The sequence below is a fragment of the Bos grunniens genome, chromosome 9, assembly GCF_055505025.1.
Source record: "Bos grunniens cultivar Pamir isolate PY7600 chromosome 9, Bosgru_T2T1.0, whole genome shotgun sequence".
Taxonomy (NCBI): Eukaryota; Metazoa; Chordata; class Mammalia; order Artiodactyla; family Bovidae; genus Bos; species Bos grunniens.
This window is the reverse complement of record NC_141173.1, coordinates 98,774,281-98,800,980: the sequence shown is the minus strand read 5'-3', so window position 1 is coordinate 98,800,980 and position 26,700 is coordinate 98,774,281. Positions and strand designations below refer to the sequence as shown.

The 26,700-nt window shown below is 40.7% G+C and overlaps 1 protein-coding gene across 50 annotated transcripts in view; it reads left to right on the top strand.

Moving 5' to 3' along the window:
- PRKN (parkin RBR E3 ubiquitin protein ligase) overlaps nt 1-26,700 on the top strand; it is a 1,227,412-nt gene that overhangs the window by 356,914 nt on the left and 843,798 nt on the right. For all 50 annotated transcript variants that reach the window (XR_015133424.1, XR_015133426.1, XR_015133425.1 and 47 more), the window contains one exon: nt 1,554-1,779. Coding sequence is in view for 36 of the 50 variants with exons in the window: in XM_086318619.1 (XP_086174745.1) it covers nt 1,554-1,779 (226 nt within the window). In the remaining 14 variants the exon portion in view is untranslated. The remainder of the gene's footprint in view (nt 1-1,553; nt 1,780-26,700) is intronic.

Below are 26,700 nucleotides of genomic sequence, written 5' to 3'. Positions count from 1 at the left end.
TTCCCAACCCAGGGATCGAACCCGGATCTCCTGCATTGCAGGCAGGCGCTTTACCGTCTGAGCCACCAGGGAAGCCCCTGTGAAAGTATGATAGTGACAACACAGCACTTGAGGGTGGGTAGGGGTGTTACGGTTGTTACCAGTAGTGTTGTATTTTGTATGGGTGTTCTTTAGATTTCCAAAGATGAGGGAGAATGACAGTAGTGGGGGGCGGTTTGAGAGAGCAGGGTCCTTGCTCTGTGGGAGAAGTGACAGACACATGAGCAACTGCTTCTACCTGATAGATAATCTAAACTGAGACTTGACTTGTTGGTCTAGCTTCTGTCTTAGCAAATTAGCTGATGTCCAGATTTAATTCTACTGAACTTTAAAGCCTTGATTCCTGTAGCTTTGTTGTATAGTCTGAAGTCAGGGAGCCCAATTCCTCCATCTTCCTTTTTCTTTCCCAAGGTCGCCTGGGCTATTTGGGGTCTACTGTGTTTCCATACACAGCATACAATTGTTTGTTCTACTTCTGTGAAAAATGCCGTTGGTAATTTGATAGGCATTGTATTGAATCTGTAGGGCGCTTTGGGTAGTGCAGTCATTTTCGTGATACTGATTCTTCCAATCCAAGAGCATGCTGTATCTCTCCATCTGTTTCTATTGTATTTGATTGCTTCTATCAGTATCATATAGTTTTCTGAGTACAGGTTTTTGTCTTCTTAGGTAGGTTTATTCCTAAGTCCTATGCATTTTATTCTTTTTGTTGTGATATTAAATAGGATTGGTCTCTCTTTCTCATCTTTTGTTGTTAGTATATCAGATTGTGAGAGATTCCCATGAGTTATTATTATTATTAATTTTCCCCTGCATCTTTCCCAGATTCATTGAGGAGCTCTCGTGGTTTTCTGGTAGCATCTATAGGATTTTCTATGTGTAGTATCATGTCATGCAAACACCAACAGTTTTACTTCTTTTCCAGTTTGGATTCTCTCTCTCTCTCTTTTTTTTTTTCTTTTCTGATTGCCATGGCTAGGACGTACAAAACTATGTTGAATAAAGTGGCAAGAGTGAGCATCCTTGTTTTGCTCCTGGTCTCGGAGGGAATGCTTTCAGCTTCCCACCAGTGGAGTGATGCTCGCTGTGGTTCATACAAATCAATATAAGTTGCAGGACATTTTTGTAGATGTTCACTGGTTTTAATTGTGAGATAGGATGAAATAGTGCAAGATCAGAATAGTGCTGGTAGCCTCTCCTCTTACTTCATTGGCCTGGTGGTGTGATTGCGAGTGATTCTGGAGTATTTGTGGGGTCTACTGGAAATAAGTGTACTGTAAATTCTAGAGAAAATTGCTCTGTAGTTGCTAATAAATTCTCTGTACTTTTTAAAACAGAAAGGGGGATAAAAAAATCAGAAAGGGCTGCTAGTATTTAAATTTGATAATGATAAGGGCATGTCCTTTCTGGTAAGTCAGTTTTGAAACATACTGCTTTGTAGAACTGAAGACAAGCTCAGCTCCACCTGTGCTTCAATGCCTGCTCATTCTTGTGATTTTGTCTCCCTCACTCAGAGCTGTGACCTGGATCAGCAGAGCATCGTTCACATTGTGCTGAGACCGCGGAGAAAAGGCCCAGAAGGGCACAGCCCGCGGCCCGCTTGGGGGCGCTCTGACAGGGAGCCCGAGAGCCTGACTCGCGTGGACCTCAGCAGCTCGGTGCTCCCCGTGGACTCGGTGGGCCTGGCTGTTATACTGCAGGACGGCGAGGAGAGCGGCGCCTCGTCAGCCCGCAGGCCAGGTAACTGATGCCTCTCTCGGCGGCTCGGGCGGGGTTCTGCGTGCTGAAGTCTCCGCAGAGAGCGGCCTCACTGTGCGTGTGAATACATAGATCACAACACGTTCCAAATCACTGGAAGGAGGCATGACTAGAGTCCGTTGTCACTCTAAGATTTGAGGTGACGCATTTAACAAGAACTGCAAAGCAGAGCTCTCCAATTAAGAATGAACCTAAGGGATGAGAAAAGTGTCGGCCAGTAGCGATCGTCCTCTTTGGTTGTTTGGAGGTTCTGGGGGCTATGGGCTCACGGCGGCGCCTCGTGCCGGGCTCACAGTATAGGCACTGTATGTCCTGCTCACTTGTGCTTTCTCTCTTCTTGTTTATTTATTTACAATGCATTTTGACTGATTATGGTTATGATTATTATTATTATTTTTAAGTAGAAAGAGAACCTGTCAGAGGTAATTTTAGTCATTTTTCAGGTCATAAGAAAAAATGACAGTGTCAATCATATCCTTTTGTGTTTAAAGAAGTTTTCCTTGTCTCTATTGTGCAGCCTATTTCAAAAGTGTGCTTTAGCAAGAATGACAATCTCTTTATTATTTTGACAATATTCTATGTTTCCCTTCGTTTTTCCTCTCCAGTCTAAATAGTCAAAGGTGTAACAGGACTGTTTTTGAGTAGGTGACAGGAAACACGAGATAGTAACAGTCACTTTCCAGGGCAGCGGTTTATTTCCCTCCCACATGGAGCGTCTGAAGACAGCAGCAGCCCTGGGCTGGGCTGACTTTCACGGGGTCAGAGATGTCTGGAACCAGCAAAGCGGATGCCTCTTGCTAAAATTGCTAAGTAAAATTTAGTAAATATTTATAAAATCATAAATCAGATTTAAGAAAAAAAACCAAAAAAATTTCCAGGGATAAGTGAATAAGTGGAAAAAACACAGCTGTCTTTGACTAGAGGAGTGGATAAACCAAGAATTTAAGTGCATGAGTCACCGTCGTGCTGAGCCTGAGGTGGTTGTGTTGGGGTTTTCTTCCTTCCCATGTACTGGGCATCAAGGAGACTGAAAAAAACAAGTGGGGAACGAGGGGGAACGAGACCAGCCTAAACCTCTGCAACACACTTGTTGTCCAGAATGAGGAATTAATATAAATACCAGACCCAAGCTTTGGGACTTCTGAGGTTCCAAGCAGGATGTGGACCAAGGCATTTCAGAGAGGGCTCAGAGGGTGTGGCATTGACACCTCCTGAGATAATCCAGCTCTGTTGAAGGAGTCCTCATGATACACATTATAAATCAAATAAAGGATTACTTTACTTTGAGTGGAGGAGAGCATATAAGGTAAGCCAGAAGATTCGTTCCCCAGAAAATGTGAGAAAATAAAAGAACAGTTTGAAACAGAATACAAAACAGGTATGTTTAATGTTAATTAAGACATAAAATTAAAAAACAGTGAAAATCAAAACAGAAGACATAATAGAAAAAGGTAGCTATTGAATAGAATATAAATTTAACTACTAGAATTAAAAAAATAATCCTCAGCAGATTGGTGAAAAGAGCAATTTATCAATGCCGAAGAGAGAAGTAATGAATTGAAAGGTATATATGAGGGAATTTCCCACAGTGTGACACAGGTTAACATGTTTACAAAAAAAAAAAGTTCTTAGAGATGAAGAGTTTGGAATTAGATATCCTAACATATCTGATAGGAAATCTCTTTTTTCCCCCCTTTCTTTTTTCTTTCATAAATTTTGAAAGTATGATAATACATTTACAGGAGACTTGAAAAATAAAGAACAAAGTTGCATATAGTTTCACTATGTATTACCATTATTTTTTTAAGTAGATAAATTAAGATTTTTAGTTTGAGTTTCAATATCAAACTCCCCAAAACTGATATAATGAACAGAAAAGGAGAAGGCCATAGTAGAACTGAAAATCAGTATGAACCAATTCAAAATCTTCAGATGAAAATTAAACCTTTACATGTATTACCTGAACATTAATAATAATATAAGTAGAATAACTGTCATTTGTAAGTATTCAGATACTTTAGTGTTTCCTAATATATGTGACTCTACTATCTGGTCACTGGTTATTTATCTGAAGACTTTAGAAGTTCAGTCTTATTTGTTTATTTCATTATAAAATTGCCTTCAGTCTTCTTGAGAGTATTATTTTATGATTAATAAATTTGTAATCATTGACACCTTCCACTGGTTCTCTCTGTAGATCATACTTCTAGTGAACAAAATATTCTCCTTCTATCGTGACAGGTATACTATGGAAAGTTCAGGTATACTCAGAAAATTCTTCTAGATGTCTAATAGTCTGCTTATATTTTAAGTGAAATGTATAATCATTTCAGCCAACACAATCACTCTAAGAAACTGGTATAAATTTACGCTGTACAGTACCAGTGTAAGAAGGGCCTGAAGGCTCCTGACTGTTTCTGGTGACAGACTTTTTAACCCTGACTTTCCACACAGCCCTCATATATCTGACCTCTCATTGCCCTGTTTCTCATTTGCCCACTGACCAGTGGTGCCCTGTCGGTGGCACGTGTTTTGCTGGCTAGGAATGCCCTTGGCACCGCTCGCTGGCACGCCAGTTCGCCAGCATCCTCTTGTGTTTCTTCCTGCCTCACCTCAGCTCAGGAGTGAGCTCTCCCGACACCTTTCCTGTGCTATAGGGGAGGCAAACGTTATGTTGCATGTGGTAAGGAACAGGCAGAATAAGGGGCGTTGTGCAGGTCAAATTAAGTTTTCAGCTGAAAACTTTCAACTGCATGGAGTGATCCCTTAACCTTCTGAAGTGGAATCATCTCCTTTTCAGAAGGCTCATTCCTCTCATTGTTTTCTGTTTTGCACTCTAGTTCCTTACGCGTGTCTCTATGAGGCCAGGGTCAGTTCAGTTCAGTTCAGTTGCTCAATAGTGTCCCACTCTTTGTGACCCCTTGGACTGCAGCACGCCAGGCCTCCCTGTCCATCACCAACTCCCGGAGCTTGCTCAAACTCATGTATGTCGAGTCAGTGATGTCATCCTACCATCTGATGGTGTGTCATCCCCTTTTCTCCTGCAAACTGACAAACACTAGTGAGCATGCTTGTTCAATGCTTATTCCAGAGCCAAAAGGTCCGATTCCGTTAGCCAAGAACGAGACTCAGAAATCCTAGTGCTGCCATTACTCTGAGTAGTGCTGCTGCTGCTAAGTCGCTTCAGTCGTGTCCGACTCTGTGCGACCCCATAGACTGCAGCCCACCAGGCTCCCCCGTCCCTGGGATTCTCCAGGCACGAACACTGGAGTGGGTTGCCGTTTCCTTCTCCAATGCAGGAAAGTGAAAAGTGAAAGTGAAGTCGCTCAGTCGTGTCAGACTCCTAGCGACCCCATGGACTGCAGCCTACCAGGCTCCTCCGTCCATGGGATTTTCCAGGCAAGAGTACTGGAGTGGGGTGCCCTATAGCAAATGTTTCCCCACCTTTCAACTCTGAGTCCTACCTAGAGTCTTCAACTAGGTGGGGAAAAGGTTGGGAAAGACAGGTGGACCAATCACATCAACCCATAGTAAGCAGATGAGTCTCATAATTACCAGTTTTATATGTGAAGCATCTACAGTGTATTTCCTTTGGAGTGAAAGAATAGAGAAAAGATCTCTGGTTGACAACATGTTTGAAACCTTCTGCCTTTAGAAAGAAATTTAAAAGAAATAAACTCAGTTTTCTGCGCATTTCCAGAGGGTATGAATTAGGCAAGGAAGAATTGAGGTGCCCACCAAACGTGAGAGGGCTCCAAAGGGTGGAGAATTGGGCTGCAGCTGCAAACGTCGATGCAGCAAATAAGTGCAACCTGAGCGTGTCTTTCTGGTGAGAAAGATAACTGGTCGTTCTCGCTGGTGTTTACTCAGATGAGTTGAAAACATAGGTCCACACAATCATCTGCATATGGATGTTTATAGCAGCCTTATTCACAATTGCGCAAATTTGGGAGCAACTAAGATGTTCTTATACAAGTGAGTAGATAAAATATGGAATATCAAGACAATATTGTTTAGTGCTAAAAAGAAATAAGGGTTTCCCTGATGGCTCAGATGGTAGAGAATCTTCCTGCAATGAGGAGACCTAAGTTCTGATCCCTGGATGGGGAAGGACCCCTGGAGGAGGAAATGGCAACCCACTCCAGTATTCTGGCCTAGGAAAGCCTATGGATAGAGGAGCCTGGCAGGCTACAAGCTATCAAGCCATGAAAAGACATGGAGGAGCCTTAAATGCGTATAACTAAGTGAAAGAAATCAAACTGAGAAGACTATAAAACCCATAGAATATGCAACACTAAGAGTGAACCCTAATGTAAATGTTGGAATTTGAATCATAATGATGTGTCAGTGCACGTTGATTAGTTGTAACAAATGCCCTGTTCTGGTGGGGGATGCTGAGGGTAAGGAAGCTGGTCTGTGTGGGGAAGGCGCTATATGGTAATTCTCTTTCTGATGTGCTTTTTGATCAGTTTTGCTTTGAACCTGGGCTTCCCAGGTGGTGCTCGTGGTAAAGAGTCCACCTGCCAGTGGAGGAGACACAAGAGGTGTGGGTTCAATCCCCCTGGAGCAAGACATGGCAACCTGCTCCAGAATTCTTGCCTGGAAAATTCCATGGGCCTAGGAGCCTGTCAGGCAGCAAAGAGTCGGACATACAGAGTAACTGAGCACAGCACATATAAACACAGCTCTGAACCTAAAATTGCTCTGAGAAATGAAGTCTATTAAAAATAATTTAAATTGCTTTTAAGACTTGAACCTTGGGCCCATACTATAGATACATCACGATTATTAGAAAATATGTTCTTAGTAATTTTTTGCCACTGGTCGAATGTTGTACGAGATGAAAATTATTCTGAGATTGTGAATTATCAGGAGTTGCCACATACAAATCAATTAGGGAAAACTACTAATGAAATAAAGTGATAAACTTCAGACTTAATTCTCGTTTTATCCAAAACTCAAGTCTCAAATACTTGAAAATATGTATTGTACATAGCAGAGGCTGTGAATTCCTTGTGCATCAGGCAACCTTAAATCTCCCCTGAAACAACAAAATTTTGGCAGTCATACTAGAGCAGCATAAAGTCACTATCACATCCAGTTATTACAAATACTTCATGATTCTGCCAGGTATTTGATTTTTTTCTACAACATAGAAAATTTTACTATTATACGCTGTTTCAATATTATAAATGAAAACATAAAATGATATTGCAGTGTTGTGGGAATTTTGCCAACCGGACATTTGGGGTGGGATTTTGAGGTAAGGAAAATAGTCCTGTGGTCCTTTCCCAGAAGTATGAGCACCATTCCTAAAAGCAGAATGAGGTGCTCTTTCCTTTTTATTGTACTTTATATATACAGTTAGCCCTCCACACCTCTGGGTTCCACATCTGCAGATTCAACTAACTAGGGATGAAAAATATTTAGAAATAAAAAAGTTCCATAAAGTCCCCAAAAGCAAAACTTGTATATGGTATAATCACCTAGCAACTATTTACATAGCATTTACATTGTATTTACAATGATTTACATAGTATTTACATTGTATTAGATGTTATAAGTTGGAGAAGGCAATGGCACCCCACTCCAGTACTCTTGCCTGGAGAGTCCCATGGACAGAGGAGCCTGGTGGGCTGCAGTCCATGGGGTTGCTAAGAGTCGGACACAACTGAGCGACTTCACTTTCACTTTTCACTTTCATGCATTGGAGAAGGAAATGGCAACCCACTCCAGTGTTCTTGCCTGGAAAATCCCAGTGACGGGGGAGCCTGGTGGGCTGCCGTCTATGGGGTCGCACAGAGTCAGACACGACTGAAGTGACTTAGCAGCAGCAGCAGCAGATGTTATTAAGTAATCTGTTGTTCTTGTTCAGTTGCCAAGTAGCATCCAATTCTTAGCAACCTCATGAACTGCCACACGCCAGGCTTCCGTGTCCTTCACTATCTCCCAGAGTTTTCTCAAACTCAGGTCTTGATATGTTTTAACATACATGGGAGAATAAGTGCAGGTTATATGCAAAAAGTACACCATTTTGTATAGGGGACCTGAGCATCCCCAGATTTTGATGTCTGGGGGTGTTCCTGGAACCAACACCTCATGGACACTGAGGGATGACGTACTGCCGTGTAATTAATTACTTGTTCACATTTTTGCATCAGATACAAATATGTCTCTTACACTTCCTACCTTTACTGCCTGGAGTATGGCTGGTCCTGGTCACAATTCTATCTCATCACATATGGTAGGGTTATATGGTGAATACATGCATGTAGACAGTATAGTTCGAGAAGGAAATGGCAACCCATTCCAGTATTCTTGCCTAGATAATCCCGTGGACACAGGAGCCTGGTGGCCTGCTGTCCATAGGGTCGCACACAGTCAGACACAACTGAAGCTACTTAGCATGCATGCATGCATTGGAGAAGGAAGTGTCAACCCACTCCAGTATTCTTGCCTGGACAATCCCAGGGACAGAGGAGCCTAGTAGGCTGCCGTCTATGGGGTTGCACAGAGTCGGGCACGACTGAAGTGACTTAGCAGCAGCAGCAGATAGCATGGTGTCACCTGCCATGGAGTATTCAGAGCACCTATCACAGTCTAAGCCTCAGAAGTCAATAAAGGCAAGGTTAGATCATCAAGCACTCCATACAGATCAGTATATGTGTCAACCAGTTGGTGGTGTTCAGTCTCGTTCACCTCTTTGCAATTCATGACACATTTTTTTTTCTTTAAATACAAAAGAGATATGCAGTCCAGTAAAGCAGAGAAGGCAATGGCAACCCGCTCCAGTACTCTTGCCTGGAAAATCCCATGGACGGAGGGGCCTGGTAGGCTGCAGTCCATGGGGTCGCTAGGAGTCGGACACGACTGAGCGACTTTACTTTCACTTTTCACTTTCATGCATTGGAGAAGGAAATGGCAACCCACTCCAGTGTTCTTGCCTGGAGAATCCCAGGGACGGGGAGCCTGGTGGGCTGCTGTCTATGGGGTCGCACAGAGTCGGATACGACTGAAGTGACTTAGCAGCAGCAGCAGCAAGGCTGGATTGGAGTGCCTAGTGTCTGAGTGACAAAGAATACGCCAAAGAGAAAACCCCAGATGCTTACATGGGTGAGCCATTGACCTCAGCGTGTCTCCGTGCGGGCTGGGAGGGTTGAGCTCTCTGCCTCAAATAGGGAGGACGCCTGGAGGCCGGCCTTCTCACCCTGCACTTTCTTCCCACCAGCTGGGGCACACCTGAGTCTGTGGAAGCATTCTGGGTTAATGTTGTCCCTTTTAGAACATGAGCAGTTAGAAATGAGCCGTAGGGGAGAGTGGTGGGGAGTGGCGGTTTTGAAGTTGTGAGGTTTTGGCACGATGTGTGCTGGGACCTTGGGCCATTTTCAATTTTTCTGAAGTCCTCTCTGCAGAGTAGTAGTTTGATTAAAAGTGGGAGGAGAGTTGCACCCCGGACTCAGTGAGGACTGACGTGACTGTGTGCTCCTTTGTGCATGGCCTCTGGGGGGTGTGGGGCCCGGGGCCTCAGTGCCCCCTTTTTGCTCCTGGAGCTCCGAGGACTTTCCGAGGACGCTGCCCTGTGCCAGGATGGTCAGATTTGCACTTGACAAGAGAGAGGGAGCCGAGGCAGCGAGTTTTCAGCTGGTGAGGTCTGTCTTGGGACTCACTGGAGCGTTCTAATTAATCCAGACTGTGCCAGAAATGCAGGCAGGTGGCTGGATTCGTTTTGTGTGTGTGTGTGATTTGGTTAGAAAGAAGATAAAGAAAAAATTAAAAATTAAGTGATAAAAACTGACTGCTTATAATAAACTCATTTAAAACTTACTAAATTTTGTGAAACATTTATTGAAGGTCTTGGTTTGTACGACCGGGAGCTTCCAAAAGTTTTACACCTAATTCAGAAATGTTTGTTCCAACTAAGGAAATTAGCTTTTTATTCTGTATTAGGGAATAGCCGGTTAACAAACCATGTTGTGATAGAGTCAGGTGAACAGAGAAGGGCCTCAGCCATACGTATACATGTATCCATTCTCCACCAAACCCCACTCCCATCCAGGCTGCCACATAAATAGGACAAAGTTCCCTGTGTTTTTTATAATGGAAACGGAAACCCTCAGGACAAGTAAACAAACCATCATGACCTTCTTTTTTCATTCACCCTTTAGGTGATACCATAGGATGAAGCCCAAACATACACTCTGTAAATCTATTGAATGATAATTACTTTTCCAAGTGATACTCCTGAATGTCTGTATGATCATGAAAGTTCTTCCTCAATCCCCAAAGATTAAATTGAATTTTACACCTCTGGTGTTAGAGGTGTGTTATTACACTCCGATTCGTTGACAGTTCATGCTCTGACTTCTCTGTGAAGGGCAATTAAACTAACCAGAATATTCAGTCCATCTTCAGGAAAGAATACTCTGGTAGGTTGACCTTCCCCAGGGGATCTTTCTGACCCAGGGATCGAACCTGTGTCTCCTGCATTGCAGACAGATTCTTTAGAACTGAGCCACCAGCGAAGCCATTCAGTCCATCAGTGGAGTTGTAATTTGCTTGGGAACCAAACGGTCAATTGTTTGGCTAGTGGATTAAATGAAAATCCTCAGCCTGGAAGGCTTCATGTATCCTGAGTGTTTCCCACACTGCCCGTTTCTTGGTAGTAGGCCCTTAATAAATATTTGTTGTTGCTGAAAAATACTCTAGAGAAGGGGACAGGTGTTTGCTTCCAGTCCTTGAACCGTGCGCAGTATCCCAGGGAGCAATGTCTGTGACCCAGATACGAAGCTCCGTGGCAAAGAGCCCAGGCTCTGAAGCCAGGCTGACTGAGCCCCATCCTGGATCTGCTTCCTACCAGCTCTGTGACCTTGGACAGTTTACTTTTCGCTGCTCGAAGTAGGGCCTGTGAACCAGCAGCATCAGCATCGCTTGGGAGTTTGTCAAAAAGGCAGAGAACCTCAGGCCCCATCCCAGACCTGCTGAATCAGAATCTGCCGCTTAATAAGGTCCACAGGTCAATTCCACACATTAAAGTTTGAGACATGCTGGGCCTCAGTTTCCCCATTTATAATATAGGGACTGATGAGTTACCTACCTTGTAGATTCGACCCTGGCTGGTTCATGACCAGTGCTTCCACCGGAGCCTGGCATATACTGCGCACTTAATAACTTTTAGCTGTTTTTTATTACGCTTTCCCTTTTCAGCTCACATGATCAAAAGGCCTGATATTGGCCCTGAAACTAAAATCAATCTAAATTTATAGATCCAGGGCCACCACATCAATTTATTTAAAAAAAAACAAACAAACAGAACTTAGGTCCCTCATTCCATATTTTGGAGACTTCCATATTTTGGAGACTATTCATGACTACTTTCTTTCTGCTTATTCTGCTTTTGAAGTGGGGCTTTTTATTTTCCATAGCTTATTTATTTGTGACTGTCGTCACTTCTACCACAGGATTAGGAGCAAATTAGAACAGTGAGTGTTGTAGGGTAATGAGGAATCACAAAACTCCTCTGGCTGTTCTCTTAGGCGTCTAAGCTTCGTTGCCTTTCGGCTTTCGGTCATGTACAGTGTTGTTGGGTTGTCTCCTCATGTTCCAGTAGACAATGCACTACTCCTTTTAGAATATTCCATCAGAAAATGCAAATAATTTTTGGCTCTTGACAATCTGTGTTTCATCATTGGGCACAACATAGACAGGAATGAAGTTTCAATAAGGGAAAAAAAGGAAAAGGATGATGCTGTTTTAACTTTTTTCTCTTGGGACTTGCTCAGAGGACCCCTTGGCTCCTTGCAGTATTTTGAAAGAGCAGATTAGCTGGGGATCAGTCACAGATGTGGACCACAGGGGACCCTGTAAACCTGGCCCTGACATCAGCGATGGATGAGAGCAGTATGGGGACAAATTAGTGTTGCGCTTAATGACGCTGCAGAGGTCAGGTTCTAAGTCAGCAAGTAGACGATGCACACAGACTCAGGTTTGATCAGGTGGGGCACCTGTTTCAGACCAGAGTCACGGTGTGAACCACAGCACTGGGCACCGTGTGCTGTTGATATCTCTTTTTGATATTTGCATGCGTGCGTGCTCATTTGCTCAGTCATTGCCAACTCTTTGCGACCGCATAGACTGTAGTCTGCCAAGCTCCTCTGTCCATGGGAGTTTTCAGGCAAGAATTCTGGAGAAGCTTGCCATTTCCTTCTCCAGGACATCCTCCCAATCCAGGGATCAAACCTTTGTCACTTATGTCTGCTGCATTGGCAGGCAGATTCTTTACCACTGAGCCACCTGGGAAGCCTTTTGTTGTTTTTGTGAATCTAATATGTCGATCTCTGTGCTGTGCTGTGCCTAGTCTCTCAGTTGCGTACGACTGTTTGAGACCCCATGACTGTAGCCCATCAGGTTCCTCTGTCCATGGGGATTCTCCAGGCAAGAATTCTGGACTGGGTTTTCTCGCCCTCCTCCAGGGGATCTTCCCATCCCAGGGGTAGAACCCAGGTCTCCTGCATTTCAGGCGGATTCTTTACCATCTGAGCTATCAGAGATTCCCAAGAATCCTGGAGTGGGTAGCCTCTCCCGTCTCAAGAGGATCTTCCTGACCCAGAAATTGAACCAGGATCTCCTGCATTGCAGGCAGGTTCTTTACCATCTGAGCTATCAGAGACTCCCAAGAATCTTGGAGTGGGTAGCCTCTCCCATCTCCTGGGGATCTTCCTGACCAGGATCTCCTGCATTGCAGGTGGATTCTTTACCAGCTGAGCTACCAGGGAAGCCCATGTGGAGCCTTATATGGGCCTGATAGTATTCACTCTTACATAGCTTCAAGAAAAAAAGTTGTATACATTTTCATGATGTTCTGCCTTTCAAAGACTAGACACTTTTCACTAACCCACTGACAAACGAAGGCAAGCATTTTAACCTAGAAAGATGGTGTAGGCAAATGTGATTTGCCAGCCTTCGAGGATTGCTACTGTTTGCCAGGCAATTTCTTTATTGTCACAAATAGAAAGACACAGCTTAGTAAGTGATTTTCTGCCTGAAGAGTTATTTGTAAACCTGCTTGTTGCGTGGATTTCTGATGCCAATATGAAGATTTTGGTGATAAAAGCCAGCCAGAATTCTTTGATTTGTCGCTGATGGCTGTGACGACACCTTTCTTTAAAAATTGTTGAATCATTTGAAAATATTATTTTACTGCATTAACTCCCATGGTGACATGACTGAAATTTTGGTGGTGTCTCATATGTTAAACAAATAAATGCAATCTTAGGAAAAGATGGACCAAGAGTACTGGGAACTAGAATTTTTTTCTAAGGGAGCATAATACAACTTGACCATATATGAAAGTGATGAAGATTATTATGAAGTATTTAATGCTTTCATACTCCTGGCATAGCCACTGTATCTTAGATGTGTCACCTTATTCTGGTGAAGTTATAACCATAGCTCTGGTTCCTTTGCTTAATCTAATGTCTTTGTGCCAATAAGAAATATTGCACATCTTCAGTGATAGTAATTTAGGTATGCTTCATGTAGGGCACATTTCTATCACTTGCTTCATATTACCGCAAATCTTTTGTTACCTTTCATTTACAGAACAATCCAGTATTTTTCATGACTGTTATTTTTCTGTCTTATGTTTATCCTTTTCAAGGGTATCTTTTTCCTTTGGAATTCATGGCAAATCATTTTCTTGTTTGTGTGAAGAAATGTGCTCTTTTAACATAATTTACTAAATTTACAGTATACAATTAGGACCATAAACAGCGGAGTGGCTCACACAGGTTGTACAAGCCCCACTGGAAAGTAAACTTCAAGAGAGGAGATTTCATCTCTTCCATGCTGTGTGTATTCCCTAACCTGGAGCTTAGCAGGTAGTAGATGCTTAAAAATATGTTACATGAATAAAGTCAGCATTCCTTGGTTAATCTGTTGATGCACTTTGAGACTAGAGAATGTAATTCATCTGGGTCCAAGATTCTGAATTGTGGGAAGAGTATAGATTTCTGAAGCAAGATCCAGTTCTTCTGTCAGAGACAAACAGCTATCTTAATCATTGCAATCAACATTACAAGGGACTCTGACTTGAAAATCCTGTACACAAGTAGTTGAATCTTATTCCCAAGTGCTCCACCTCACGTGTGCGCACAAGTACTATGATACACCTTCTTCTATTCCACGCTGCAGTGATGTCATTTAGTGCCATCTCTAAATCACAGTATCCAACACGCTGCTTATTTTTCCCATATGTTAATATTCAAGTTACGGCAGTCTTAATGAAATGCCAAGTTTTCTTCCCCTTCATGCATTCTTGTACTATTTCCTATTATCATTTACTTTTGTATAAATTTTTCAAAGTCGCAATAAAGAAAACCCCTCCTAGCATTTGTGTGTGTGTATGTGTGTGCGTGTAATGAAGAAATGTTTGGATGAGATTGCTGGATTAGATACCACACTGGCTAATAAACGTTCCTCTGTGAAGTTATCTAGTACACTGGACAGCAATTATGACCGTGTGAATGGGACTGTGTTTTCCGGGTACCAAACTTGTTTTCTCTGATGGCCCTGTAGGTATTGGCTATAAGTATAAAACCAGTTATCATCCCTTAATTGTGTGCTGTCATGCCATAGTGTGATGAAGTGGAAATTCTTCTCAAACAACATTCTCAGTGCATACCCTTTGTTACACAGTCAATTTGCGCAATTATATCCTGGTAAGTTGAGAACAAATTTTTATCAAACCTATGCAAATAACTGTGTTGCCATGGAAAGTAAAGAGGTTCAGGAAAGGTATTTTTTTCTGAAACTTGTGAACCAGTGAAAATCAGACACTATTCATAAATGTTTCAGTTTAGTAAACAAAGTCATAGTCTACTAAGTTAAAAGTGAGGTAAATTTTAAATATTAAGAAAAGGATCTTAATATATCAATTATAAAAGAATTGTAAAAGCAACACAAGTAACATGAACAACATGTAGCCCTAAGTAAATGTTTGAAATAACAAAAATTGACATTAAATTAACATAAATCAAATATATAAGCAATATATATCATATAAAACTTAAGAACCATAAGTATATGAACTTAAAATTATACCTAGGTATCAATGCTTTTGTATTCAGTCTAAATAGAAGTTATCCAACTACCTAAATATTATTCATTAAATAGTATGATTTAATATTAATCTAGGTTTTTAAGTTATATAAGGATCTAAGAACTTATATTTTGGGTGAGACACTATAAAACATAATTGTTATAAAACGCTTGTCGGAATCATGACCCAACCTAGTCAAATTCAAATGCATAAAAGTATATTTTTAATAAATATCATGTAATGTTAAATTAATTAATCAATAAATCCTTATGAGAAGTGAAGGGCATTCAGATTAACTACTCTCTTCATAGAAAATCAAGACCTAACTTTTTATAAAATATAAAAATCTTATCCCATATTTCAAGCTGATATATCTAAGAATAGAGATGTTTTTCTTAAATCCAAATTATTAAAACAATCCACATGTCCACGGACCCACCTTCATTGTGTGAACTTGAATTCTTCAGAGATTCCTCAGCTAGTATTTCCTGCTGTTGTTGTTGTTTAGTTGCTACATTGTATCAGACACTTTGTGACCCCATGGACTGTAGCCCACCAGGCTCCTCTGTCCATGGGATTTCCCAGGCAAGAATACTGCAGTGGGTAGCCATATCCTTCTCCAGGGGATCTTCCAGACCCAGGGATAGAATCTGCATTGGCAGGTGGATTCTTTACCACTGAGCCTCCAGGGAAGCCCAGTATTTTCTATAAGAAGGATGTTTTTCTTTTTAATGTCTAGCACATTCAAAGTATTCAAAGTTCATTTTCTTTTCTTTTTGTGAATATTGTGAATATTTCATTTGTATAGGTACTTGCATCCTTAAACGAACCAGATAGAAACATCTGTAATTCTTGAGACATAATGATTTATTAATCATATTTGGTGGCAGGCAAACATCCCACACCTGACAAGCGGCAGAGAGCTCTCCGAATCAGATATGTGGACACACAGCCCCAAAGAGGACTCGTCGTTTCAATCCGACAACTTTAGTAACAGGCCGAAAGTAAACACAGAACCATGCAACTTACCAGTCCGCATTTCAGAGACCTCTTTTCTTTCCCAGCAAGTGAAAAGTTTTTAATTGATTTGAGGTCACAGGTAGGAAAATAAGCAAAAAAAAAAAAAAAGAACTGAGGTGGCTCAGTGGTAAAGAATCCGCCTGCAATACAAGAGCCACAGGAGACGTGGGTTCAATCCCTGGGTCGGGAAGATCCCCTGGAGGAGAAAATGGCAACCCATTCTGGTATTCATGCCTTAAAAAATTCCCATGGACAGAGGAGCTTAGTGGGCTACAGTCCATGGGGTCGCAAAGGGGACACAACTTAGAGACTAAGCAAAGTTCCTTTTCTACCTACCAATATATATATATATGGTATATATATATATATATTTATATATATATTTACAAATTTATATATAAATTTATATATATATTTATATATAATTCAATGGACTTTCCAGGTGGTTCAGTGGTAAAGAACCCACCTGCAATGCAGGAGATGCAGCTTTGATCCCTGGGTTGGGTAGATCCCCTGGAGGAGGGTATGGCAACCCACTCCAGTATTCTTGCCTGGGAAAACCCATGGACAGAGGAAGCTGGCAGTCTGCAGTCCATGGGGTCGCAGAGTCAGACACAACTGAAATGAGTTAGCAGCAACACTCAACAGAGGAGAGTTAATTCCATCTTCATACTTTGTGAGTCAGACAGTAAAACCATTTCCCATTCACTGTGACCCGCAAGGAGTGAATAAACCAGCAGCATGAAATTGGCAGAAAGGGGGAAACCCAGAGTAACAGGGCTGGTAGAGTTAACATTGCTTTTTACTCAAGATACTCCTTAGGAACCGAGAAAAGATGTGCCTTGGCTTTATAGTCCATGAAGTCTCTGGTAAGGCAGTTTACTTGAGTCCTCTAAAGTTGCCAAAGTTTGATTTTCAAATAGGTAAAACTATGACTGTCCTGCCAATATGAAATGAACAGATGTCAACATTTTATTCAACTAATTATTTAATAGGGAAACAGGTAACTGTATAAATTGTTTCAAAGAATTTAGAGTGGTGGTGGTTGTTCAGTCACTAAGTCATGTCTGACTGTTTGCCACCCCTAGAGAATGCAGAATGGCAGGCTTCCCTGTCCTTCACTATCTCCCAGAGTTTGTTCGGACTCATGTCCATTGAGTCAGTGATGCCAGCCAACCATCTCATCCTCTGATACCCTTTTCTTCTGCCCTGAATCTTTCCTGGCATCAGGGACTTTTCCAATGAGTTAGCAGTTTGCATCAGATGACCAAAATACTGGAGTTTCAGCTTCAGCATCAGTCCTTCCAATGAATATTCAGGGTTAATTTCATTTAGGATTGACTGGTGTGATCTCCTTGCTGTCCAAGGGACTCTCAAGAATCTTCTCCAGCACCACAACTGGAAGGCATCAATTTTTTGGCGCTCAGCCTTGTTTATGATCCAACTCTCACATCCGTACATGACTACTAGAAAACCATAGCTCTGACTATATGGACATTTGTTGGCAAAGAGATGTCTTTGCTTTTTTATACACTGTCTAGATTTCTCATAGTGTTCCTTCCTAGGAGCACTTATACTTCAATCTTGTGGCTGCAGTCACCTTCCACAGTGGTTTTGGAGCCCAAGAAAATAAAATCTGTCACTGTTTCCACTTTTCCCCCATCTATTTGCCATGAAGTGATGGGACTGGATGCCATGATCTTTGTTTTGTGAATGCTGAGTTTTAAGCCAGCTTTCTCACTCTCTCCTTTCACTCACTTCATGAAGTTCTTTAGTTTCTCTTCATTTTCTGCCATTAGAGTGGTCTAATCTGCATAACTGAGGTTGGTGATTTTTCTCTGGGCAATCCTAGAGATTTTAGGTAGATAGAATAAGATTGCTTGGTTAGATACAAAATTTGTTAAGTTCTTGGTGGGCAGTAGATAACATTTGAGTCCATCTGTTCCACGAGATAGAAATTCTTTGCATCTCTAATGGAAATAAACTCCCATCCCTACAATGTTGTAAAATAATCCAAGGAATAGATGTACATAGCACTTAAGAAACAAAAATAATCTCTTTGACCTAATTCCAAGTTTCATATATATATTTTTTTGAATATTGAGAAAGTGAAACTAAAGCATTTCTATTTAATGTGTGAATTGTTACAGACAATGGTATTTCTTCCCACAAACCATTGCCCTAAATCCATTGAAGAGACATGTTGTTTTTAACTCTAAACAGAATAACTATTATTTTTCTAACACTTAATTTATGAAACTTTTACATGTATGTTATCTTACTTGATTTTTACTTGGAATATAATTATTATTCTTTTACACAAAATCTGAGAGTAGAGACAAAATGTTTTGTCCAAGATCCATTTCTAAAACTTGTTGAAACTAAGATTTGAACCAAAATCTTTTGGTTCAAAATTCCATTGTCTTTGAATTTGATCCAGGTGTTCATGAGTACTTGATTTGGCCTGGTTTGTAAAATTAACACTAATGGTATACACTCTGACACAACAGCCACCCTATCCTGAAACCTTCAATGAATATCTCCATTTTTATAAGATAGCTGAGTAATGGTTTCCCGTGTTAAGGATGTCTACTTTTCCCAGATTTGCCTTTGACATGAACACATGTATCAGTTGACAGGAAATGCATAACAGCCATAGGAAAACCACTTTTCAATATTTTTTGAGTTACTGAGAAACTTTATAATATGCATTTGTCAAGGAGTTATATAATTGTTTCTCTCTTTTTTTGTTCAAACACAATTTTATGAACTGTGTTTTCAAACCATTTTAGACATGTTTCTAAAACTTTTTTTTTTTTTTCTTTCAAATTAGTTCCAGGTCATGAAGGAACATGTTGTATAACTCCATCTCTGTACTTTAACACAGTATGAGATTGCTCTTGCCCAGGCCTGAACCATACCTGGCTTCTTAGTCATCACCTCTTTGAGAATAGCATCACAATGTGATCAGTGATCCATTCAAAACGGCCTCCCGGATTTAAAGAACACTCATTTTATAGAATATAAACCTCTGTGGGCACACAGTAACGGAACCAGCCATAACAGAATGCCAGTCCAGCAAGCAGTTACTGTTGTTTTCAGGCTTCCCTAGAACACTGGATGCCAAATGTATACCACACAAGTATTTCTAAGAGCAACTGTTTTCCTTCAGTGTTGCTTTGATTTATAATAATTGGTCCAAAGGGAGCTATCTGGTTATAAGTGTTTTTACTCAGCTGTTTGACAGTCATTACCCATAACTACAAATTATTGATGGATTGATAATGGAATATATTCATGAATTATGTTCACAGTCCTCAGTGATTGGAGGGAATCAATAATTCTTAGAAAGATAGAAACAAACATTACTCTAGGGAATGATAGCAGTTTGAAATGAATAGTAGCTCATCCTACTTCTTTTCCTGAGACTCAGATGTGGGATTGAGGGCTAGACAAAAACCTAAACACCCACATTATAAACACAAAGTTACACAAAAATATACATATTAATCTTGCACATATATTAGACCTTTAGAAGGCTTATTTGTGAGAGTATTTGAAAATGGTAGATGAGGTGGTAGAGAACTGAAACAGTCTAGATATTATGTAACACAGACCTATTTAATATGTGTCTGATCTACTGAAACTTCAAATTCATAGTTAAATCAAAATTTAGCTGAAGATTTTTTTTTCCAAATAGCTAGCCTTACACTTGAAGCCAAGTTTTAATACCCCTATACTTATCGCATTAGGTTTATATTTTTTTAATGTTTAACTTAGAATATTCTCCTATTTTTCCTTTTGTTAACTAGACAAGCATCCGAGTTGCCATTGATAAGTCCTTGAGCGCACTTGGATGACTTCTTATTAACCCTTGGAGACTGCTATTCAACCTCATGCTTCTGAATGTGAAAATTTATATCCCCTCATGACCTTCCAGCAATGGCAGAGGGTGATTTTGTAAGACATTAGCATAATGAAACCTTTTCAATAAAATGATAAATTGAGCCCATCTCAGAAAACAGAACACACACTTGGTAGTTGATTGCAGACATCGTCATGTGGAGGACCCCATTCGTATCATATGCTTTGAACTCTGATGAGAACATCACCTTTCCCCATACCCCGGAAGTTTGCAATATTCACGTGGAAAAGAAATGTTTTCTTCTAATGAATTCAGGAGCACTTTGAGGAATAGTCATCATTATATGACATAATTACCTCTCAGGAAAGTGTCTAATTATGTTCCTGTTCTTAAGTCTCTTTCATGTTAATTGAAGTTGATGATCTCATAGACAAGGTAAGGGGCAAGGATGTGAGAGCACATATGAGTTAGCTTTTGTCTGATGTAACTCAGAGATTTTTCATGGCCAGATAGGGAAGGTATTTGTAGATGTGAATATGATCTTTTAATTCACCACAACATTGTGAATATATTACCAGAAAATATTTTTGCATAAGGTAATAGTTAATTGTTGTTTAAGAAGTGATTATATTTAGGAGACAACTCATTTGTTTAAATATACTTCATAAAGGGTAAATATCTAGTGAAATTTTATACAGACGTGGACTAATAAGAAAATAAAAGGATACTTCATCAAAATTAGCATATTTTACTCTGTGGCTAGGAGGTCACTTCAGACCATCTGCTTTCAGTATGTACTAAACAATATTCTTAGTTTCCCAGTTGAATTTCTCTTTTTGGTGCAAATATATAATAGCGTTAATATTGTGGGAAACTGCATTTTCACGATAAATACTAAAGAAACTTGCACCTGTTGGATTCATGAGAAATGAGGAAAAACTATCCAGCAATAAGATGATGGCTTGGTATGTTTGTGTATACATTTTGCTCTGAATCCTGGGAGGGTCAAAGATCAATTTATATCTACTTTTGTTTTCCTTCTCTTATATGCTATTTCTTATTTTAAAAAATCTCTTTTGTAGCTTCTCATTTTAAATGCAGAAGTCTATTTTAGAGACATCCAAGGGCTGTACGATCAATAAATACATAAATGATTTTAGAGTGGAGACTGTTAAATTAGTTACTTGCGGGGGAAAATATGCAGGAAATTCAGCGTTTTAAAAATGCCTTCTAGAAAGAATTCTACTGGAACTAAATAAAATGTCACCATCTGAATTGAAGAAAACCTGATGTATCTTTGTTATTTGTCATTTCATTACGTGATTCTATAGCTGTTGGGATAAAATAATGAAAGTCTTGATGCATTTCTTATATATCATTTGCATATTATATATATATATATATATATATGTATATATATATACACATACACACACACACAAGCTGTAATGCTAAGTAGCATGCAGAATCATAGTTCCTTGACCAGGGATAGAACCCATGCCCCCTGCACACATGGATCTCCAGGGAGGTCCCTAAATTATACCTTTAATAGTTGGTGCAATATAGTTACTAAAATTCTTATAGAATTCTAAAGTGTTCCAGACCTCTTAACAAAATCCAAATCCAGGTATATTTCCCTACATGATTGACCAAAATAGTGATGATAATGGTGACGGTAATTTTAAGGCCTAATAAAGGACAATTGGCAGAACTGAAGTAAAAGTACAGGGTGCAATGGAGCAAAATAATTTGTTAAGCTTTTTAACTTTAACACACATTATCTACTTTCAGTTTCAAACATTGCAAGGAAATTCAGGTCAACACATAAAATTCTCTGCTGAAAAGTAAGAGATGGATATCAGCCCAAATCTTTAAAATCTCTAAGGTCAGTGATTCTATTGCTTTTTTTCAAAACATCATTCTAGGCAGAACATATTATACTGGTTCAGTTCAGTTCAGTTCAGTCGCTCAGTCGTGTCTGACTCTTTGTGACCCCATGAACCACAGCATGCCAGGCTTCCCTGTCCATCACCAACTCCCGGAGTCCACCCAAACCCATGTCCATTGAGTCGGGGATGCCATCCAACCATCTCATCCCCTGCCGTCCCCTTCTCCTCCTGCCTTCAATCTTTCCCAGCATCAGGGTCTTTTCATATGAGTCAGCTCTTTGCTGAGACACATATTTGCTTGGACAACCTGGCCTTGGGCTCTCATGTCGTATGCCCCAGGGACCAAGGAGATTCCTCTAGGTCTCAGGCTGGGGCTGTCTGCCTTGCTTCTGGTTTGACAGCTAGTACTTGAAAGCACGTTTTAATCGAATTCTACCCTTGATACTGAAATAAAATGACTATTTATGTATATTGAATCATCTGAGTTTACTGGACATCTCACATTGAGAGTGATAGAAGATTACATGAATTCATGACCTATTTAAATACTTGGGTCACTATTTCCTTATTATTAAAATTCTCACATATAAAGATGGAATAGGGTAAGCTGTCCTTCTCTACCTGCTTCCGTGATGGAGAGCTAAGGGAGAAACCATGTATTTTGGACAGACTAATTTTTTTCCTCTGATCTTTCCACTGCCTCTGTTATTGATAGGTAAGGCTTTTTTCATTCCTGACAAAATTTTCTTCGGAAAAGCACTGAAGCATCACAAACATTTAACAGACTTCTGGAGATAGTGTGAACAAAGAAATTTCCATAATGTGAAGGGGTAAAAAGTGTGAAATGATCATGTAAATCATTTTTCCTTTGTGGGTTCCTTGTTAACATGTTGTTGTTTTTATTGTTTCACTGACTTTTTTTAATGTGCTGTGTCTTGCCCTATGCTTTGTATAAATTTCTTTGGTGATTTAATTTTTTGTTGTCTAATAACTTGCCAGTTTCCTTGTATACGTCTTATATACGATTTTTCTTCCAAATTCTAGAGGGAAACTTAAACAAAACTGAGAAACTGTGAAAACTATTCTAACCTCTTAAGAAAACATTCCTTATAAATATTGTCAAATTAAAAAATGCATCCCCATTTACTAAGAAGAGACTTTATTTGAAAGAGTTATCAATAAATCATTGCAAGAGGTCAAGAGGACTGCTACAATTGTATGACCATTCTGACCAGAAGATCTACAAGCTGCTTAGGAGTTTGAAAGAAGAGGTTTTCTTTTATAGAAAGGAAGAGACAAGGCTAGAAAGAACTGGCTAAGAAGGGTGAAAGTGAAAGTGAAGTTGCTCAACTGTGTCCCAGTCTTTGCGATTCCATGGATGGAGTCACCAGGCTCCATCCATGGAATTTTCCAGGCAAGAGTACTGGAGTGGGTTGCCATTTCCTTCTCCAGGGGATCTTCAGGGGTAACTTTATAAGGAGAGTAGATCAGACAGTAGTCTCAGGAGAGGCTGCTGACTTGGGTTGAGTGTCGGCCAGAGTTAGGGGCTTGGTTGCTAAGCACTGTCTCCTGCGTGATCAGTGGGGACCGGCAGTTCAGATAATCATGTACAAAACAAAGAACAGGAAGTTGGAGGGTCCATGTCTTTCCTTGTCATCGATAATCAAGTGGGGACGCATCATGGCTTGTATGGGGAAGGGTGGTTCCCCACAGTAAGCTGTTCTCTGGAACAAAAAGTGGTGATGAAAGTTTCTTAAATCTTCACTGTTTGCAGGAGCATGGAGCTTGGGTGAAATTCAGCCTTGTCAATATGTGTTCTGTATACGTGTTATTCATGGGTAGTTACATCATTTGTCCATAATATCAGAAAGAGGAGGATGTATCATGCTTTTTTAGGTAGTGCTCTAAACCATACAGACATTCAGACAGTATTCAACATTGCCTTCAGATAAGAATATTAATTGACTAAATAAAACCAGGCAACCTCATAGTTATGCAGCTGGGAATACATTCTGATTCCCAATTTACCCCTTGGTAATAAGACTTTTAAAAACGTCCTGGCGGGTAGGATGTGGCAGTAGGTTTTGGTATTTCATATTTGAAAAATCAGTCAAAAGCCAAATACCACTTAAGCCTCTGATTCAGCTATTTTCTTATCACAAAATAACACACCTATCCTTTTATATCATTTTTTATAAGTGAAAGTGTTAGTCGCTCAGTTGTTTTCTATTCTTTGCGGCCCCGTGTACTATAGCCTGCCAGGCTCCTCTGTCCATGGAAATCTCCAAGCAAGAATACTGGAGTGGGTTGCCGTTCCATTTTCTGGGGGATCTTCCCAACCCAGGGATTGAACCCATATCTCCTGCATTGCAGGCAGATTCTTTACCGTCTGAGCCACCAGGGAAGCCCTTTTCACACACTTGCTCTCTAGTTCATTGACTTAACACAGGTAAAAAACCTAAGTGTTGCAGTGGAATTCCTAAGTAAGATATCTCCAGTGCTTAAGTCTTACATAGAACTGGTCATTTGCCCAGCCCGCTCTTTTTGCAGATGAGAAAACCGAGGCCTCGGTGTGACTGGAATACTACAATTTACTGCTACAGGACAGCTGGTCAATACACTATATTACATTAGTGATACTTGAACTTAATTTGAAAATGTGACTCATGCGATTTTTCTCATGGTAAATCCTTTCAATTAATCAAATGAGTCAAACCTTTCAATGGATCAAACGAACTTAACAAATCAAAATTCAAAGTCCTAGACCTGGCAGACGAGGCTCCCTGGGACCCAGCTGGGACTTGCTGTAGGTTCCACCCTCCTCCTGCTGGCCTCACTCACTCAGTTAAGCCCGAGGCCTGTGGCACATCTGTCCCTGGTTAATGCCTGGGGATCTCGCCCTTTGGTTTCAAAGAATACATACATACATAAATGCATACGCTTCACCTTAAAAATAAGCTTAGATTTTTCTGTCACATACAAATATTAGCCAATATTAGTGAATAACCATTTTAATGTAGATAGTGAAGACATTAAAAACATTTCTTTTCTTAGTTAATGGTGAAATAATAAGATGGTTTTCAGTATTTTTGCAGTATTTACATGACTGCCTGTACATAGGAGTCTAAAATACTCCATCAAAGTATTTTGATGGAAGTTAGAAGTATCCTTCTGTTAGAAGTTAGGAGTCTTCTGTTGGAAGTCTTCCTGCAGTGTTAACTCATTTCATCCCTATATCAATGTTTTGTAAGGATATTACTTTACCTATGGAGAAGGAAATGGCAGCCCACTCTAGTATTCTTGCCTGGAAAAATCTCATGGATGGAGGAGCCTGGTAGGCTGCAGTCCCTGGGGTCACTAAGAGTCGGATACGACTGAGCAACTTTACTTTCACTTTCATGCATTGGAGAAGGAAATGGCAACCCACTCCAGTGTTCTTGCCTGGAGAATCCCAGGGACGGGGGAGCCTGGTGGGCTGCCGTCTATGGGGTCGCACAGAGTCGGACACGACTGAAGTGACTTAGCAGCAGCAGTACTTTACCTACAAAGGTCTGTCTAGTCAAAGCTATGGTTTATGTCAACCTGGAAGCAAATTGGTGATTTTACACCAAACTAGGGCTCCATTTTCTGCCTGTGTTCAAGGCTGTGAAAGTGTAATCCACTGATCCACTTTTCTCTGATCCCCCACAGGCCCTTTGGTAAGCTCTGGTGTATTTAGTGAGGAGGGCTGGTGAGAGCCAGGGATGGGATGGTGAGCAGCAGGAGCTGTCTCTCTGAGTCCTCAGCCCTCCTCCCCAGGCTTGGATATCACTGCAGAAGAAAGAACCTAGGAGGGTCTGCACAGGGACCTCACACACAGCCCCTGAACGGGCCCTTTAAATTCAGCAGAAAGGTGGTGACTTGGGGTTAGGAGTATTCTGGCCATGGACAGAGAACTTGTCAGGTTCAGTAAATCCTTGAGTAGCCACTTGCCCACTCGTTATTCCTCTGAATCCTGAAATGAGTCCTCTCTCCCTTTGCTGTGAGAGCAAGTTCTTATTCTGAAACCAAGCTGGAAATAGATTCTAGTTCGTTACATGACTGGCTGAACGGGAGAGGGGCTTGCGGGAGAATGGATACATGAACACGGGTATGCTTATGGCTGAGTCCCTTTCCTGTTCACCTGAAGCTACCACAACATTGTTAATTGGCTGTACCCCCATAAAAAATAAAAAATTAAATTTGGGGGGAAGAAGAGATTCTCAAATGCCCTGAATATAACCTGGGTGGGAGGTGAAGGGTGTGAAAGTCACCAAGGTGACAACCTCCATCTCCATGCAGTTGTGTGTGACAGGTGGTGACAGGTGGCACTGGACAGGGGGATGTTAGGACTGGTGTCCACACAATAGCCTGGTCCTGACCATGGCCATGGCCGCTCATTGCTGCTGGGACCCGTGAAATCCCAGAATAGTGCTGTTTTGTGCAAAGGAGTGTCTTTTCCTGTCTTACTCTCTTCTCTGGGAGAGATCGCCCAGCGAGATTGTTTGATATTTTTTTTTTTTTTCTGTCTCTGAGATGCATTTAATCACATGGGACAGTGGTTAATGTGATTAAATTAGGTTCTCCAATTTATGAATGAAGAAATATTACCTTAATTTCATCATATAGAAACCTTGGCATGCCTAATACTAAGTGATTAAATGGAGTTTCCACACAGGAGGAGTTTTTTTGGGGACCATACTATGATCAGGATTGTTATTTTCTCAAACGATGGCAAACAGTGTCAGCCATTCCGGACACACATCGAGACACAGTTGTTCTTGTCGTCTCTGTCTTTCCAGGATTCGCTCCCACATCACATCACTTTCTTGAAGTTCTGAACATAAATAAGGAGCATTTCTTCATCTTCAATGGCTTTGGGGAATTAGAGGAAACATGTAACATTGCTGCTAAATTTCTTCTCAAGGATTTCTTCCCCACTTTAAAATGTATGTTTTTCTATTATGACTTAATTGTATCGTTTTGAAGTCCATGTGTAATACCAGTATTCTTTA